At 43.6% G+C, this 17,552-nt stretch overlaps 1 protein-coding gene across 2 annotated transcripts in view; it reads right to left on the reverse strand.

Annotated features, from left to right (window-relative positions):
* Nucleotides 1–17,552, reverse strand: part of mtmr12 (myotubularin related protein 12) — a 57,413-nt gene that overhangs the window by 39,170 nt on the left and 691 nt on the right. Inside the window, exons 2-6 of one of the 2 annotated variants that reach the window (XM_039000185.1) lie at nt 10,852–10,909; nt 10,431–10,570; nt 8,660–8,732; nt 8,318–8,454; nt 8,136–8,226 (exon numbers count right to left, since the gene is read on the reverse strand). In XM_039000185.1, the coding sequence (XP_038856113.1) occupies nt 8,136–8,226; nt 8,318–8,454; nt 8,660–8,732; nt 10,431–10,570; nt 10,852–10,909 (499 nt within the window). Of the gene's footprint in view, nt 1–8,135; nt 8,227–8,317; nt 8,455–8,659; nt 8,733–10,365; nt 10,571–10,851; nt 10,910–17,552 lie in introns of those variants that run through there. The other variant, XM_039000802.1, reaches the window with a different exon arrangement.

Below are 17,552 nucleotides of genomic sequence, written 5' to 3' on the forward strand. Positions count from 1 at the left end.
TACCAGGTGTTCTCTACAGTAACTATAGCTGCCTGGATACCAGGTGTTCTCTACAGTAACTATAGCTGCCTGGATACGAGGTGTTCTCTACAGTAACTATAGCTGTCTGGATACCAGGTGTTCTCTACCGTAACTATAGCTGTCTGGATACCAGGTGTTCTCTACCGTAACTATAGCTGTCTGGATACCAGGTGTTCTCTACAGTAACTATAGCTGTCTGGATACGAGGTGTTCTCTACAGTAACTATAGCTGTCTGGATACGAGGTGTTCTCTACAGTAACTATAGCTGTCTGGATACGAGGTGTTCTCTACAGTAACTATAGCTACCTGGATACGAGGTGTTCTCTACCGTAACTATAGCTGTCTGGATACGAGGTGTTCTCTACAGTAACTATAGCTGCCTGGATACGAGGTGTTCTCTACAGTAACTATAGCTGCCTGGATACGAGGTGTTCTCTACAGTAACTATAGCTGTCTGGATACGAGGTGTTCTCTACAGTAACTATAGCTGTCTGGATACGAGGTGTTCTCTACAGTAACTATAGCTGTCTGGATACCAGGTGTTCTCTACCGTAACTATAGCTACCTGGATACGAGGTGTTCTCTACCGTAACTATAGCTGTCTGGATACGAGGTGTTCTCTACAGTAACTATAGCTGTCTGGATACGAGGTGTTCTCTACAGTAACTATAGCTGTCTGGATACGAGGTGTTCTCTACAGTAACTATAGCTGTCTGGATACCAGGTGTTCTCTACCGTAACTATAGCTGTCTGGATACCAGGTGTTCTCTACAGTAACTATAGCTGCCTGGATACCAGGTGTTCTCTACAGTAACTATAGCTACCTGGATACCAGGTGTTCTCTACCGTAACTATAGCTGTCTGGATACGAGGTGTTCTCTACAGTAACTATAGCTACCTGGATACCAGGTGTTCTCTACCGTAACTATAGCTGTCTGGATACGAGGTGTTCTCTACAGTAACTATAGCTGTCTGGATACGAGGTGTTCTCTACAGTAACTATAGCTGTCTGGATACGAGGTGTTCTCTACAGTAACTATAGCTGTCTGGATACGAGGTGTTCTCTACAGTAACTATAGCTGTCTGGATACGAGGTGTTCTCTACAGTAACTATAGCTGTCTGGATACGAGGTGTTCTCTACAGTAACTATAGCTGTCTGGATACCAGGTGTTCTCTACAGTAACTATAGCTACCTGGATACGAGGTGTTCTCTACAGTAACTATAGCTGTCTGGATACGAGGTGTTCTCTACAGTAACTATAGCTGTCTGGATACGAGGTGTTCTCTACCGTAACTATAGCTGTCTGGATACGAGGTGTTCTCTACCGTAACTATAGCTACCTGGATACCAGGTGTTCTCTACAGTAACTATAGCTACCTGGATACGAGGTGTTCTCTACAGTAACTATAGCTACCTGGATACCAGGTGTTCTCTACAGTAACTATAGCTGTCTGGATACGAGGTGTTCTCTACCGTAACTATAGCTACCTGGATACGAGGTGTTCTCTACAGTAACTATAGCTGTCTGGATACGAGGTGTTCTCTACCGTAACTATAGCTGTCTGGATACGAGGTGTTCTCTACCGTAACTATAGCTACCTGGATACCAGGTGTTCTCTACAGTAACTATAGCTACCTGGATACGAGGTGTTCTCTACAGTAACTATAGCTACCTGGATACCAGGTGTTCTCTACAGTAACTATAGCTGTCTGGATACGAGGTGTTCTCTACCGTAACTATAGCTGTCTGGATACGAGGTGTTCTCTACAGTAACTATAGCTACCTGGATACGAGGTGTTCTCTACAGTAACTATAGCTGTCTGGATACCAGGTGTTCTCTACAGTAACTATAGCTGTCTGGATACCAGGTGTTCTCTACAGTAACTATAGCTGCCTGGATACGAGGTGTTCTCTACAGTAACTATAGCTGTCTGGATACCAGGTGTTCTCTACCGTAACTATAGCTGTCTGGATACCAGGTGTTCTCTACAGTAACTATAGCTACCTGGATACGAGGTGTTCTCTACAGTAACTATAGCTGTCTGGATACCAGGTGTTCTCTACCGTAACTATAGCTGTCTGGATACCAGGTGTTCTCTACAGTAACTATAGCTGTCTGGATACGAGGTGTTCTCTACAGTAACTATAGCTGCCTGGATACGAGGTGTTCTCTACAGTAACTATAGCTGTCTGGATACGAGGTGTTCTCTACAGTAACTATAGCTACCTGGATACGAGGTGTTCTCTACAGTAACTATAGCTGTCTGGATACCAGGTGTTCTCTACCGTAACTATAGCTGTCTGGATACCAGGTGTTCTCTACCGTAACTATAGCTACCTGGATACGAGGTGTTCTCTACAGTAACTATAGCTGTCTGGATACCAGGTGTTCTCTACCGTAACTATAGCTGTCTGGATACCAGGTGTTCTCTACAGTAACTATAGCTGTCTGGATACCAGGTGTTCTCTACCGTAACTATAGCTGTCTGGATACCAGGTGTTCTCTACAGTAACTATAGCTGTCTGGATACCAGGTGTTCTCTACAGTAACTATAGCTGTCTGGATACGAGGTGTTCTCTACAGTAACTATAGCTGCCTGGATACCAGGTGTTCTCTACAGTAACTATAGCTGCCTGGATACGAGGTGTTCTCTACAGTAACTATAGCTGTCTGGATACCAGGTGTTCTCTACAGTAACTATAGCTGTCTGGATACCAGGTGTTCTCTACAGTAACTATAGCTGTCTGGATACCAGGTGTTCTCTACAGTAACTATAGCTGTCTGGATACCAGGTGTTCTCTACAGTAACTATAGCTGTCTGGATACCAGGTGTTCTCTACAGTAACTATAGCTGTCTGGATACGAGGTGTTCTCTACAGTAACTATAGCTGTCTGGATACGAGGTGTTCTCTACAGTAACTATAGCTGCCTGGATACGAGGTGTTCTCTACAGTAACTATAGCTGTCTGGATACCAGGTGTTCTCTACAGTAACTATAGCTGTCTGGATACGAGGTGTTCTCTACAGTAACTATAGCTGTCTGGATACCAGGTGTTCTCTACAGTAACTATAGCTGTCTGGATACGAGGTGTTCTCTACAGTAACTATAGCTGCCTGGATACGAGGTGTTCTCTACAGTAACTATAGCTGTCTGGATACGAGGTGTTCTCTACAGTAACTACAGCTGTCTGGATACCAGGTGTTCTCTACAGTAACTATAGCTACCTGGATACGAGGTGTTCTCTACAGTAACTATAGCTGTCTGGATACCAGGTGTTCTCTACAGTAACTATAGCTGTCTGGATACGAGGTGTTCTCTACAGTAACTATAGCTGTCTGGATACCAGGTGTTCTCTACAGTAACTATAGCTGTCTGGATACCAGGTGTTCTCTACAGTAACTATAGCTGTCTGGATACCAGGTGTTCTCTACCGTAACTATAGCTGTCTGGATACCAGGTGTTCTCTACAGTAACTATAGCTGTCTGGATACCAGGTGTTCTCTACAGTAACTATAGCTGTCTGGATACGAGGTGTTCTCTACAGTAACTATAGCTACCTGGATACCAGGTGTTCTCTACAGTAACTATAGCTGTCTGGATACGAGGTGTTCTCTACAGTAACTATAGCTACCTGGATACCAGGTGTTCTCTACAGTAACTATAGCTGTCTGGATACCAGGTGTTCTCTACAGTAACTATAGCTACCTGGATACCAGGTGTTCTCTACAGTAACTATAGCTGTCTGGATACCAGGTGTTCTCTACAGTAACTATAGCTGCCTGGATACGAGGTGTTCTCTACAGTAACTATAGCTGTCTGGATACGAGGTGTTCTCTACAGTAACTACAGCTGTCTGGATACGAGGTGTTCTCTACAGTAACTATAGCTACCTGGATACCAGGTGTTCTCTACCGTAACTATAGCTGTCTGGATACCAGGTGTTCTCTACCGTAACTATAGCTGTCTGGATACGAGGTGTTCTCTACCGTAACTATAGCTGTCTGGATACCAGGTGTTCTCTACCGTAACTATAGCTGTCTGGATACCAGGTGTTCTCTACAGTAACTATAGCTGTCTGGATACGAGGTGTTCTCTACAGTAACTATAGCTGCCTGGATACGAGGTGTTCTCTACAGTAACTATAGCTGTCTGGATACGAGGTGTTCTCTACAGTAACTATAGCTGTCTGGATACGAGGTGTTCTCTACAGTAACTATAGCTGTCTGGATACCAGGTGTTCTCTACCGTAACTATAGCTGTCTGGATACCAGGTGTTCTCTACAGTAACTATAGCTGTCTGGATACGAGGTGTTCTCTACAGTAACTATAGCTGTCTGGATACGAGGTGTTCTCTACAGTAACTATAGCTGTCTGGATACCAGGTGTTCTCTACAGTAACTATAGCTGTCTGGATACGAGGTGTTCTCTACAGTAACTATAGCTGTCTGGATACGAGGTGTTCTCTACAGTAACTATAGCTGTCTGGATACGAGGTGTTCTCTACAGTAACTATAGCTGTCTGGATACGAGGTGTTCTCTACAGTAACTATAGCTGTCTGGATACCAGGTGTTCTCTACAGTAACTATAGCTGTCTGGATACGAGGTGTTCTCTACAGTAACTATAGCTGCCTGGATACCAGGTGTTCTCTACAGTAACTATAGCTGTCTGGATACCAGGTGTTCTCTACAGTAACTATAGCTGTCTGGATACGAGGTGTTCTCTACAGTAACTATAGCTGTCTGGATACCAGGTGTTCTCTACAGTAACTATAGCTGTCTGGATACCAGGTGTTCTCTACAGTAACTATAGCTGTCTGGATACCAGGTGTTCTCTACAGTAACTATAGCTGTCTGGATACGAGGTGTTCTCTACAGTAACTATAGCTGTCTGGATACGAGGTGTTCTCTACAGTAACTATAGCTGTCTGGATACGAGGTGTTCTCTACAGTAACTATAGCTGTCTGGATACGAGGTGTTCTCTACAGTAACTATAGCTGTCTGGATACGAGGTGTTCTCTACAGTAACTATAGCTGTCTGGATACCAGGTGTTCTCTACAGTAACTATAGCTGTCTGGATACCAGGTGTTCTCTACAGTAACTATAGCTGTCTGGATACGAGGTGTTCTCTACAGTAACTATAGCTGTCTGGATACGAGGTGTTCTCTACAGTAACTATAGCTGTCTGGATACCAGGTGTTCTCTACAGTAACTATAGCTGTCTGGATACGAGGTGTTCTCTACAGTAACTATAGCTGTCTGGATACGAGGTGTTCTCTACAGTAACTATAGCTGTCTGGATACGAGGTGTTCTCTACAGTAACTATAGCTACCTGGATACGAGGTGTTCTCTACAGTAACTATAGCTACCTGGATACCAGGTGTTCTCTACAGTAACTATAGCTACCTGGATACCAGGTGTTCTCTACAGTAACTATAGCTGTCTGGATACCAGGTGTTCTCTACAGTAACTATAGCTGTCTGGATACCAGGTGTTCTCTACAGTAACTATAGCTACCTGGATACGAGGTGTTCTCTACAGTAACTATAGCTGTCTGGATACCAGGTGTTCTCTACAGTAACTATAGCTGTCTGGATACGAGGTGTTCTCTACAGTAACTATAGCTGTCTGGATACCAGGTGTTCTCTACAGTAACTATAGCTGTCTGGATACGAGGTGTTCTCTACCGTAACTATAGCTGTCTGGATACGAGGTGTTCTCTACAGTAACTATAGCTGTCTGGATACGAGGTGTTCTCTACAGTAACTATAGCTGTCTGGATACGAGGTGTTCTCTACAGTAACTATAGCTGTCTGGATACGAGGTGTTCTCTACAGTAACTATAGCTGTCTGGATACCAGGTGTTCTCTACCGTAACTATAGCTGTCTGGATACGAGGTGTTCTCTACAGTAACTATAGCTGTCTGGATACGAGGTGTTCTCTACCGTAACTATAGCTGCCTGGATACCAGGTGTTCTCTACCGTAACTATAGCTGTCTGGATACGAGGTGTTCTCTACAGTAACTATAGCTGTCTGGATACGAGGTGTTCTCTACCGTAACTATAGCTGCCTGGATACCAGGTGTTCTCTACAGTAACTATAGCTGCCTGGATACGAGGTGTTCTCTACAGTAACTATAGCTGTCTGGATACCAGGTGTTCTCTACAGTAACTATAGCTGCCTGGATACGAGGTGTTCTCTACAGTAACTATAGCTGTCTGGATACGAGGTGTTCTCTACAGTAACTATAGCTGTCTGGATACGAGGTGTTCTCTACAGTAACTATAGCTACCTGGATACCAGGTGTTCTCTACAGTAACTATAGCTGCCTGGATACGAGGTGTTCTCTACAGTAACTATAGCTGTCTGGATACCAGGTGTTCTCTACAGTAACTATAGCTGTCTGGATACGAGGTGTTCTCTACAGTAACTATAGCTGTCTGGATACGAGGTGTTCTCTACAGTAACTATAGCTGTCTGGATACGAGGTGTTCTCTACAGTAACTATAGCTACCTGGATACGAGGTGTTCTCTACAGTAACTATAGCTACCTGGATACCAGGTGTTCTCTACAGTAACTATAGCTACCTGGATACCAGGTGTTCTCTACAGTAACTATAGCTGTCTGGATACCAGGTGTTCTCTACAGTAACTATAGCTGTCTGGATACCAGGTGTTCTCTACAGTAACTATAGCTACCTGGATACCAGGTGTTCTCTACAGTAACTATAGCTGTCTGGATACGAGGTGTTCTCTACAGTAACTATAGCTGTCTGGATACGAGGTGTTCTCTACAGTAACTATAGCTGCCTGGATACCAGGTGTTCTCTACAGTAACTATAGCTGCCTGGATACCAGGTGTTCTCTACAGTAACTATAGCTGTCTGGATACGAGGTGTTCTCTACAGTAACTATAGCTGTCTGGATACGAGGTGTTCTCTACAGTAACTATAGCTGTCTGGATACGAGGTGTTCTCTACAGTAACTATAGCTGTCTGGATACCAGGTGTTCTCTACAGTAACTATAGCTGTCTGGATACCAGGTGTTCTCTACAGTAACTATAGCTACCTGGATACGAGGTGTTCTCTACAGTAACTATAGCTACCTGGATACCAGGTGTTCTCTACAGTAACTATAGCTACCTGGATACCAGGTGTTCTCTACAGTAACTATAGCTGCCTGGATACGAGGTGTTCTCTACAGTAACTATAGCTGTCTGGATACGAGGTGTTCTCTACAGTAACTATAGCTGCCTGGATACGAGGTGTTCTCTACAGTAACTATAGCTGCCTGGATACGAGGTGTTCTCTACAGTAACTATAGCTACCTGAATACCAGGTGTTCTCTACAGTAACTATAGCTGCCTGGATACGAGGTGTTCTCTACAGTAACTATAGCTGTCTGGATACGAGGTGTTCTCTACAGTAACTATAGCTGTCTGGATACCAGGTGTTCTCTACAGTAACTATAGCTGTCTGGATACGAGGTGTTCTCTACAGTAACTATAGCTGTCTGGATACGAGGTGTTCTCTACAGTAACTATAGCTGCCTGGATACGAGGTGTTCTCTACAGTAACTATAGCTACCTGGATACCAGGTGTTCTCTACAGTAACTATAGCTGTCTGGATACCAGGTGTTCTCTACAGTAACTATAGCTGTCTGGATACGAGGTGTTCTCTACAGTAACTATAGCTGTCTGGATACGAGGTGTTCTCTACAGTAACTATAGCTGCCTGGATACGAGGTGTTCTCTACAGTAACTATAGCTGTCTGGATACCAGGTGTTCTCTACAGTAACTATAGCTGTCTGGATACCAGGTGTTCTCTACAGTAACTATAGCTGTCTGGATACGAGGTGTTCTCTACAGTAACTATAGCTGTCTGGATACCAGGTGTTCTCTACAGTAACTATAGCTGTCTGGATACGAGGTGTTCTCTACAGTAACTATAGCTACCTGGATACGAGGTGTTCTCTACAGTAACTATAGCTGTCTGGATACGAGGTGTTCTCTACCGTAACTATAGCTGTCTGGATACGAGGTGTTCTCTACAGTAACTATAGCTACCTGGATATGAGGTGTTCTCTACAGTAACTATAGCTACCTGGATACGAAGTGTTCTCGCAGTAGGAGAAGGCAAAGAGACATCTCAGGGACTTGGGCTCCAGACAATGGTGGACAATCCCTTGGAAAATCTAACAAGGGGCGACAAAGCATGTTTCCAATCAATCAATCAACCAACAAGATATAATACATTTGTGATTTTTTGTAAGCCAGGAGCTGCACCTTTTTGGCATCTTCCTCTTTAGAGAAGGACAGAGAGAACTGAAACACCCGCAGGTCTTTACAGTGGATGATCATTTTAGATGGATACTTGTTCTTCACCAGGCCTCCTGTTATCAGCTTCTTCTTGTCTTCATAACCTGAAGCCACAAAATTGATCAAGACACCAGTGATATTCTTTCAAAAAAGGCAGAAGGGAAAAATAAAATAATCTATTCATTCCAAGACTTTAAATGATTAGTCAACACTGAATTACAAGATGAATGAAGACTGGAAGAAAACTATGAAATATTCAAATCTACATGAAACAAAACAATGTAGAACCAGTATTTCAGTAAGCTGTACCTCCATAGATGTTATCCACACACGAAAGAGGGATGTCATTTTCACCGTAGAGTTTATTTTTGAAGAGCTGGCCCTATGTAAAGGAAGAACATGATTATATATATAATATCTCCATTCAGACACTTCCAAGGATAAACAAGTCTGAACTCAAATCAAAACCAACATGAGTCACATACTCAGTTCCTCAAATGGCTTCTGTAATAAAGAAAGTGTGTGTGTGTTTACTTTCTCTCATCGGAGTAGTTCCTCATTCACCATCTGAGTGTGTATTTCGTATTTTATTATAGATCCTCATTGCCTGCTGACAAGGCAGCAGCTACACTTCCTGGGGTCCAGAAAAATGTATTTAAAACATTACAATATATTTCACAGACTGTGTGCCCTCAGGCCACTACTCCACCACTACCACATATATACAGTACAAAACCCATGTGTACGTGTGTGTATAGTGGGTATGCTATCGTGTGTGTGTTGCTTCGCAGTCGCAGTTGTTCCATACGTTTTAAAAAATATATAATTTTACTGCTTGCATCAGTTACTTGATGTGTCTAGTTTAGAGGAACTTCCCACAGGGTGGTAATGAGAAGAGCCATTAGTCTGGATCTCCGGAGTCTGATGAGACATCCTCTCCCTGAACTGGTCTTAAAACCTCTTGACGCTAGGGGTCAGAAATGTTATTTTTTCTTAAAATATCGTTCCCAAGGTAAACGGACATTTTCTCTGGCCCAGATCGTAGAATATCCATATAATTTACAGATTAGTATAGAAAACACTCCAAAGTTTCCAAAACTGTCAAAATATTGTCTGTGAGTATAACAAAACGTATTCTGCAGACGAAAACCTGAGAAAATAACCCGGAAGTGATATTTTTTTAATTTATTTTTTTATCTGTGTTTCCTGGACCGTCTATCCTCCATTTAAAGGGGTATCAACCAGATTCCTTTTACAATGGCTTCCTCAGGCTGTGACCAGGCTTTAATTTTGAAAAATGAGCGAGATGTTTCAAAAGAGGTCAGGTGTCCTCTGAATATTTCCTGCGCGCGAGAGAGGGGCTCCTCATTTTCCTTTTCTCTCTTAAAAAATAGGTTATGGTCCGGTTGAAATATTATCGATTATGTTTGTTAAAAACAACCTGAGGATTGATTATAAAAAAAAACATTTGACATGTTTCTACGACCATTACGGATACTTTTTGGAAGTTGTCAAACGGAACAAGGCTGTAGTTCTCAACATAACGCATAACCCAAATGGCGTTTTTTTGTGATAAAAGTAATATTTATCGAACAAAAATAATTGTGTAACTGGGAGTCTCGTGAGTGGAAACATCCGAAGATTATCAAAGGTAAGCGATTCATTTTATTGCTTTTCTGACTTTCGTGACCATGCTAATTTGGGGCTAGCTGTTCTAGCATTGATTGCTACACTCACAAAAGCTTGGATTTCTTTCGCTGTAAAGTATATTTTCAAAATCTGACACGATAGGTGGATTAACAACAAACTAAGCTGTGTTTTGGTATATTTCACTTGTGATTGCATGATTATAAATATTTTTAGTAATATTTATGCATTTGGTGCCCTGCAATTCTAGCGGTTGTTTAGGAAAGTGATCCCGTAAAAGGGATCCGTAGCGCAGAGAAGTTTTAAAGAACCGGAGAGAAGCTGACAGCAAATTCAACAACAAGTTAAAAACAACTATTGAGACGCACCAAATCGGTCCATGATGAAGTGACCTATCAAACTGTCCGTTATTCAACGTGACGGCGGTCCTCACCGTCTCCTCAGTCGGCGCCTCGTCGCTGACAAAGGACACTCGGAAGTTGGTGCAGAGCAGCGCCCCGAAGACGCCTCGCTGTGACAGGTCATCCTGAGTGTATTTCAACACTGTGCTGGCACTGCAGAACACCACCTCACCTGGAGATGGTACACAGACAGACGACAACGGAGACAGACGACACAGGAGACAGACGACACAGGAGACAGACGACACAGGAGACAGACGACAAAGACACAGGAAACGACAGGAGACGGACGACAGGAGACAAACAGACAGGAGACAGACGACAGGAGACAGACGACAGGAGACAAACAGACAGACGACAGGAAAGTTTTGAGCAAATCAACTTGATGCCAAATGTTTCAATCATGGAAGAAACTCCATGTTCTGGAGAGAGGATGAACGTTTCCAGATGCACCTGGTAACAAGTCTGGATGTTTCTCTTTTCTGGAGGGCTCCTTCTCCGACTTGATTTCCTGTTTGAAACGACGACAAAAACATTCATATTATCACTTCACTACCTCAATAATGTTCAAATATAAGAAAACAAACTAAATCACTCATTCAAAATGACTTCCTGTAACATATACAAATTTACCAGGAGAATGAGAAAGCCAAAATGTGATGACATGTTTTCATGTTATTTTCTCTTGACAACAAACAGGGTAGTCTGGTTTTGAAATTCCTTCCAGCTAGCTTCTGTGTAAAGCTGTGACCATAGAGGTCGACCGATTATGATTTTTCAACGCCGATACCGATAATTGGAGGACCAAAAAAAGCCGATGCCGATTTTTATTTATTTATTTGTAATAATGACAATTACAACAATAATGAATGAACACTTATTTTAACTTAATATAATACATCAATAAAATCAATTTATCCTCAAATAAATAATGAAACATGTTCAATTTGGTTTAAATAATGCAAAAACAAAGTGTTGGAGAAGAAAGTAAAAGTGCAATATGTGCCATGTAAAAAAGCTAACGTTTAAGTTCCTTGCTCAGAACATATGAAAGCTGGTGGTTCCTTTTAACATGAGTCTTCAATATTCCCAGGTAAGAAGTTTAATGATGTAGTTATTATAGGAATTATAGGACTATTTCTCTCTCTATGATTTGTATTTCATATACCTTTGACTATTGGATGTTCTTATAGGCACTTTAGTATTGCCAGTGTAACAGTATAGCTTCCATCCCTCTCCTCGCCGCTACCTGGGCTCGAACGAGGAACACATCGACAACAGCCACCCTCGAAGCAGCGTTACCCATGCAGAGCAAGGGGAACAACTACTCCAAGTCTCAGAGCGAGTGACGTTTGAAAAGCTATTAGCGCGCACCCCGCTAACTAGCTAGCCATTTCACATCGGTTACACCAGCCTAATCTCGGGAGTTGATAGGCTTGAAGTCATAAACAGCTCAATGCTTGAAGCATTGCAAAGAGCTGCTGGCAAAACGCACGAAAGTGCTGTTTGAATGAATGCTTAAAGCCTGCTGCTGCCTACCACCACTCAGACTGCTCTATCAAATCATAGACTTAGTTATAACATAATAACACACAGAAATACGAGCCTTTGGTCATTAATATGGTCGAATCCGGAAACTATCATCTCGAAAACAAAACGTTTATTCTTTCAGTGAAATACGGAACCGTTCCGTATTTTATCTAACGGGTGGCATCCATAAGTCTAAATATTCCTGTTACATTAAACAACCTTCAATGTTATGTCATAATTCCGTAAAATTCTGGCAAATTAGTTCGCAACGAGCCAGGCGGCCCAAGCTGTTGCATATACCCTGACTCTGCGTGCAATGAACGCAAGAGAAGTGACACAATTTTACCTGCTTAATATTGCCTGCTAACCTGGATTTCTTTTTAGCTAAATATGCAGGTTTAAAAATATATACTTCTATGTATTGATTTCAAGAAAGGCATTGATGTTTATGGTTAGGTACAGTCGTGCAACGATTGTGCTTTTTTCACAAATGTGCTTTTGTTAAATCATCCCCAGTTTGGCGAAGTTGGCTGTCTTTGTTAGGAAGAAATAGTCTTCACACAGTTCGCAACGAGCCAGGTGGCCCAAACTGCTGCATATACCCTGATTCTGTTGCAAGAGAAGTGACACAATTTCCCTAGTTAAAATAAATTCATGTTAGCAGGCAATATTAACTAAATATGCAGGTTTAAAAATACACTGCTCAAAAAAATAAAGGGAACACTAAAATAACACATCCTAGATCTGAATGAATGATTCTTATTAAATATTTTTTTCTTTACATAGTTGAATGTGCTGACAACAAAATCACACAAAAATGAACAATGGAAATCAAATTTATCAACCCATGGAGGTCTGGATTTGGAGTCACACTCAAAGTTAAAGTGGAAAACCACACTACAGGCTGATCCAACTTTGATGTAATGTCCTTAAAACAAGTCAAAATGAGGCTCAGTAGTGTGTGTGGCCTCCACGTGCCTGTATGACCTCCCTACAACGCCTGGGCATGCTCCTGATGAGGTGGCGGATGGTTTCCTGAGGGATCTCCTCCCAGACCTGGACTAAAGCATCCGCCAACTCCTGGACAGTCTGTGGTGCAACGTGGCGTTGGTGGATGGAGCGAGACATGATGTCCCAGATGTGATCAATTGGATTCAGGTCTGGGGAACGGGCGGGCCAGTCCATAGCATCAATGCCTTCCTCTTGCAGGAACTGCTGACACACTCCAGCCACATGAGGTCTAGCATTGTCTTGCATTAGGAGGAACCCAGGGCCAACCGCACCAGCATATGGTCTCACAAGGGGTCTGAGGATCTCATCTCGGTACCTAATGGCAGTCAGGCTACCTCTGGCGAGCACATGGAGGGCTGTGCGGCCCCCCAAAGAAATGCCACCCCACACCATGACTGACCCACCGCCAAACCGGTCATGCTGGAGGATGTTGCAGGCAGCAGAACGTTCTCCACGGCGTCTCCAGACTCTGTCACGTCTGTCACATGTGCGTGTGAACCTGCTTTCATCTGTGAAGAGCGCCAGTGGCGAATTTGCCAATCTTGGTGTTCTCTGGCAAATGCCAAACGTCCTGCACGGTGTTGGGCTGTAAGCACAACCCCCACCTGTGGACGTCGGGCCCTCATACCACCCTCATGGAGTCTGTTTCTGACCGTTTGAGCAGACACATGCACATTTGTGGCCTGCTGGAGGTCATTTTGCAGGGCTCTGGCAGTGCTCCTCCTAATCCTCCTTGCACAAAGGCGGAGGTAGCGGTCCTGCTGCTGGGTTGTTGCCCTCCTACGGCCTCCTCCACGTCTCCTGATGTACTGGCCTGTCTCCTGGTAGCGCCTCCATGCTCTGGACACTACGCTGACAGACACAGCAAACCTTCTTGCCACAGCTCGCATTGATGTGCCATTCTGGATGAGCTGCACTACCTGAGCCACTTGTATGGGTTGTAGACTCCGTCTCATGCTACCACTAGAGTGAAAGCACCGCCAGCATTCAAAAGTGACCAAAACATCAGCCAGGAAGCATAGGAACTGAGAAGTGGTCTGTGGTCACCACCTGCAGAACCACTCCTTTATTGGGGATGTCTTGCTAATTGCCTATAATTTCCACCTTTTGTCTATTCCATTTGCACAACAGCATGTGAAATTTATTGTCAATCAGTGTTGCTTCCTAAGTGGACAGTTTGATTTCACAGAAGTGTGATTGACTTGGAGTTACATTGTGTTGTTTAAGTGTTCCCTTTAGTTTTTTGAGCAGTGTATATAAAAATATATATATTGATTTTAAGAAAGGCATTGATGTTTATGGTTAGGTACACGTTGGAGCAACGACAGTCCTTTTTCGCGAATGCGCACTGCATCGATTATATGCAACGCAGGACACGCTAGATAAACTAGTAATATCATCAACCATGTGTAGTTAACTAGTGATTATGATTGCTTGATTGTTTTTTATAAGATAAGTTTAATGCTAGCTAGCAACTTACCTTGGCTTCTTACTGCATTCGCGTAACAGGCAGTCTCCTCGTGGAGTGCAATGTAATCAGGTGGTTAGAGCGTTGGACTAGTTAACTAAGGTTGCAAGATTGAATCCCCGAGCTGACAAGGTAAAAATCTGTCGTTCTGCCCCTGAACAAGGCAGTTAACCCACTGTTCCTAGGCTGTCATTGAAAATAAGAATTTGTTCTTAACTGACTTGCCTAGCTAAATAAAGGTGTTAAAACACATATATTATTTTTTTTATCGCCAAAATCGGTGTCCAAAAATACCGATTTCCAATTGTTATGAAAACTTGAAATCGGCCCTAATTAAATCGGCCATGCTGATTAAATCGGTCGACCTCTAGACCGTAGCCAAGGCTCACTGTAAAGCCGTCACCGTAGCCAAGGCTCACTGTAAAGCCGTCACCGTAGCCAAGGCTCACTGTAAAGCCGTCACCGTAGCCAAGGCTCACTGTAAAGCCGTCACCGTAGCCAAGGCTCACTGTAAAGCCGTCACCGTAGCCAAGGCTCACTGTAAAGCCGTCACCGTAGCCAAGGCTCACTGTAAAGCCGTCACCGTAGCCAAGGCTCACTGTAAAGCCGTCACCGTAGCCAAGGCTCACTGTAAAGCCGTCACCGTAGCCAAGGCTCACTGTAAAGCCGTCACCGTAGCCAAGGCTCACTGTAAAGCCGTCACCGTAGCCAAGGCTCACTGTAAAGCCGTCACCGTAGCCAAGGCTCACTGTAAAGCCGTCACCGTAGCCAAGGCTCACTGTAAAGCCGTCACCGTAGCCAAGGCTCACTGTAAAGCCGTCACCGTAGCCAAGGCTCACTGTAAAGCCGTCACCGTAGCCAAGGCTCACTGTAAAGCTGTCACCGTAGCCAAGGCTCACTGTAAAACTGTCACCATAGCCAAGGCTCACTGTAAAGCTGTCACCATAGCCAAGGCTCACTGTAAAGCCAAGGCTCACTGTAAAGCTGTCACCATAGCCAAGGCTCACTGTAAAGCCAAGGCTCACCGTAGCCAAGGCTCACTGTAAAGCCAAGGCTCACCGTAGCCAAGGCTCACTGTAAAGCCGTCACCGTAGCCAAGGCTCACTGTAAAGCCGTCACCGTAGCCAAGGCTCACTGTAAAGCCGTCACCGTAGCCAAGGCTCACTGTAAAGCCGTCACCGTAGCCAAGGCTCACTGTAAAGCCGTCACCGTAGCCAAGGCTCACTGTAAAGCCGTCACCGTAGCCAAGGCTCACTGTAAAGCCGTCACCGTAGCCAAGGCTCATTGTAAAGCTGTCACCATAGCCAAGGCTCATTGTAAAGCTGTCACCATAGCCAAAGCTCACTGTAAAGCTGTCACCATAGCCAAGGCTCATTGTAAAGCTGTGACCATAGCCAAGGCTCACTGTAAAGCTGTCACCATAGATAAGGATAATTTTAAAGCTATGGGCTACTGGTTTCCTCATACATCTGACACTTCTGGCCTCATAGAGGAAGTCAACTATTTCTATATTAGTAACTGCAGCCCTCCCACTTGTATCTAAAGTCACAGCTAGGCCTAGCTAATATGAGAGTCAAATATAGCCCTATATGTCAGTCAGAGATAACAACAGGCCTACAACATACAGCTTGGAGAGTGGCCAGAAAGTAGGCTATTCCTCTTTGTAGTAAAACAGAGTGCCATTTCATTTACACATGGATTAATTATTGGTAATGTGTGTGAGGTGGTCAAATGTAGCCCTGTAAATAATCAGTTAGCGAGAGGGCTACTACATCTAGGTAATAGCTCTATTTTCAGTTACATCCATTTTTCATAGTAACATGTTTTTCCACCAACTGCCCCCCCCCGCCAAAACGGTAAAGTTTGGTGGATGAGGAATAACGGTCTGGGGCTGTTTTTCATGGTTCGGGCCCCTTGGTTCCAGTAAAAGGAAATCGCAACACTAACAGCATACAATGACATTCTAGACAATTCTGCACTTCCAACTTTGTGGCAACAGTTGTTTGGGGAAGGCCCTTTCCTGTTTAAGCATGACAATGGCCGCCATGCAAAAAGCGAGGTCCAAAAATAAATGGTTTGTTGAGATCGGTGTGGAAGAATTTGACTGGCCTGCACAGAGCCCTGACCTCAACTCCATCGAACACCTTTGTGATGAATTGGAACGCCGACTGCGAGCCAGGCCTAATCGCCCATCATCAGTACCCGACCTCACTAATGCTCTTGTGGCTGCATGGAAGCAAGTCTCTGCAGCAATGTTCCAACATCTAGTGGAAAGCCTTCCCAGAAGAGTGGAGGCTGTTATATCAGCAAAGGGGGGACCAACTCCATATTAATGTCCATGATTTTGGAAGGAGAGGTTGAGACGAGCAGGTGTCCACATACTTTTGGTGGGCCAGTAACCGAAATGTTGCTAGATCAAATCCCCGAGCTGACAAGTTAAAAATATATGTCGTTCTGCCTCCTGAACAAGGCAGTTAAACCCACTGATTCCTAGGCCGTCATTGTAAATAAGAATGTGTTCTTAACTGACTTGCCTAGTTAAATAAAGTTCAATAAAACAATTTAAATAACACAATACATTGTTGGAGAGCTACTCTCTAAACAGGAATGAAAACATCAGGGAATCCTTATTAGGAGATACTGTGTCACCGAGGCTGTTCAAACATTCACTAAATCATGTGAATATCCTGTGTATTACATTAAGGTCAGCTTCCTATAAGTTAGGATGTCATTCAGAGGACACACAAGGAGTAACAAGACTCCGAGCTTGCCTGCTCTGCTTACCACCTAAGTGTATTATGGAGCTGGGTTAATAAGTGTTTGAGAGTCACACGAATATGGACTACTGGGTCCGTCATGTGATATTCATAAAACTATGACTTTCCTGACGGTTTCTTTCATGGGATTTCGACTATCATTCACTGTGTTGCGTTCTTGAATATAATAGATATTCTATCTTGCCCATGTTAATGCCCTATAAAAAAAAAAAGTGTTGGCTTCTGCACTTTCTGCTGCGGCTTCCCACGGAAGTTGTACTGTTACCATATGTCCACACTTCAGAGACAATATAGGCAATAATGGCTCAATCGTCATTGCGATTCCCATACCGGATAAGACCTAAATCTACAATGATATCAGACGGTGT

Source organism: Salvelinus namaycush, chromosome 1, assembly GCF_016432855.1.
Source record: "Salvelinus namaycush isolate Seneca chromosome 1, SaNama_1.0, whole genome shotgun sequence".
NCBI classification, from domain to species: Eukaryota; Metazoa; Chordata; class Actinopteri; order Salmoniformes; family Salmonidae; genus Salvelinus; species Salvelinus namaycush.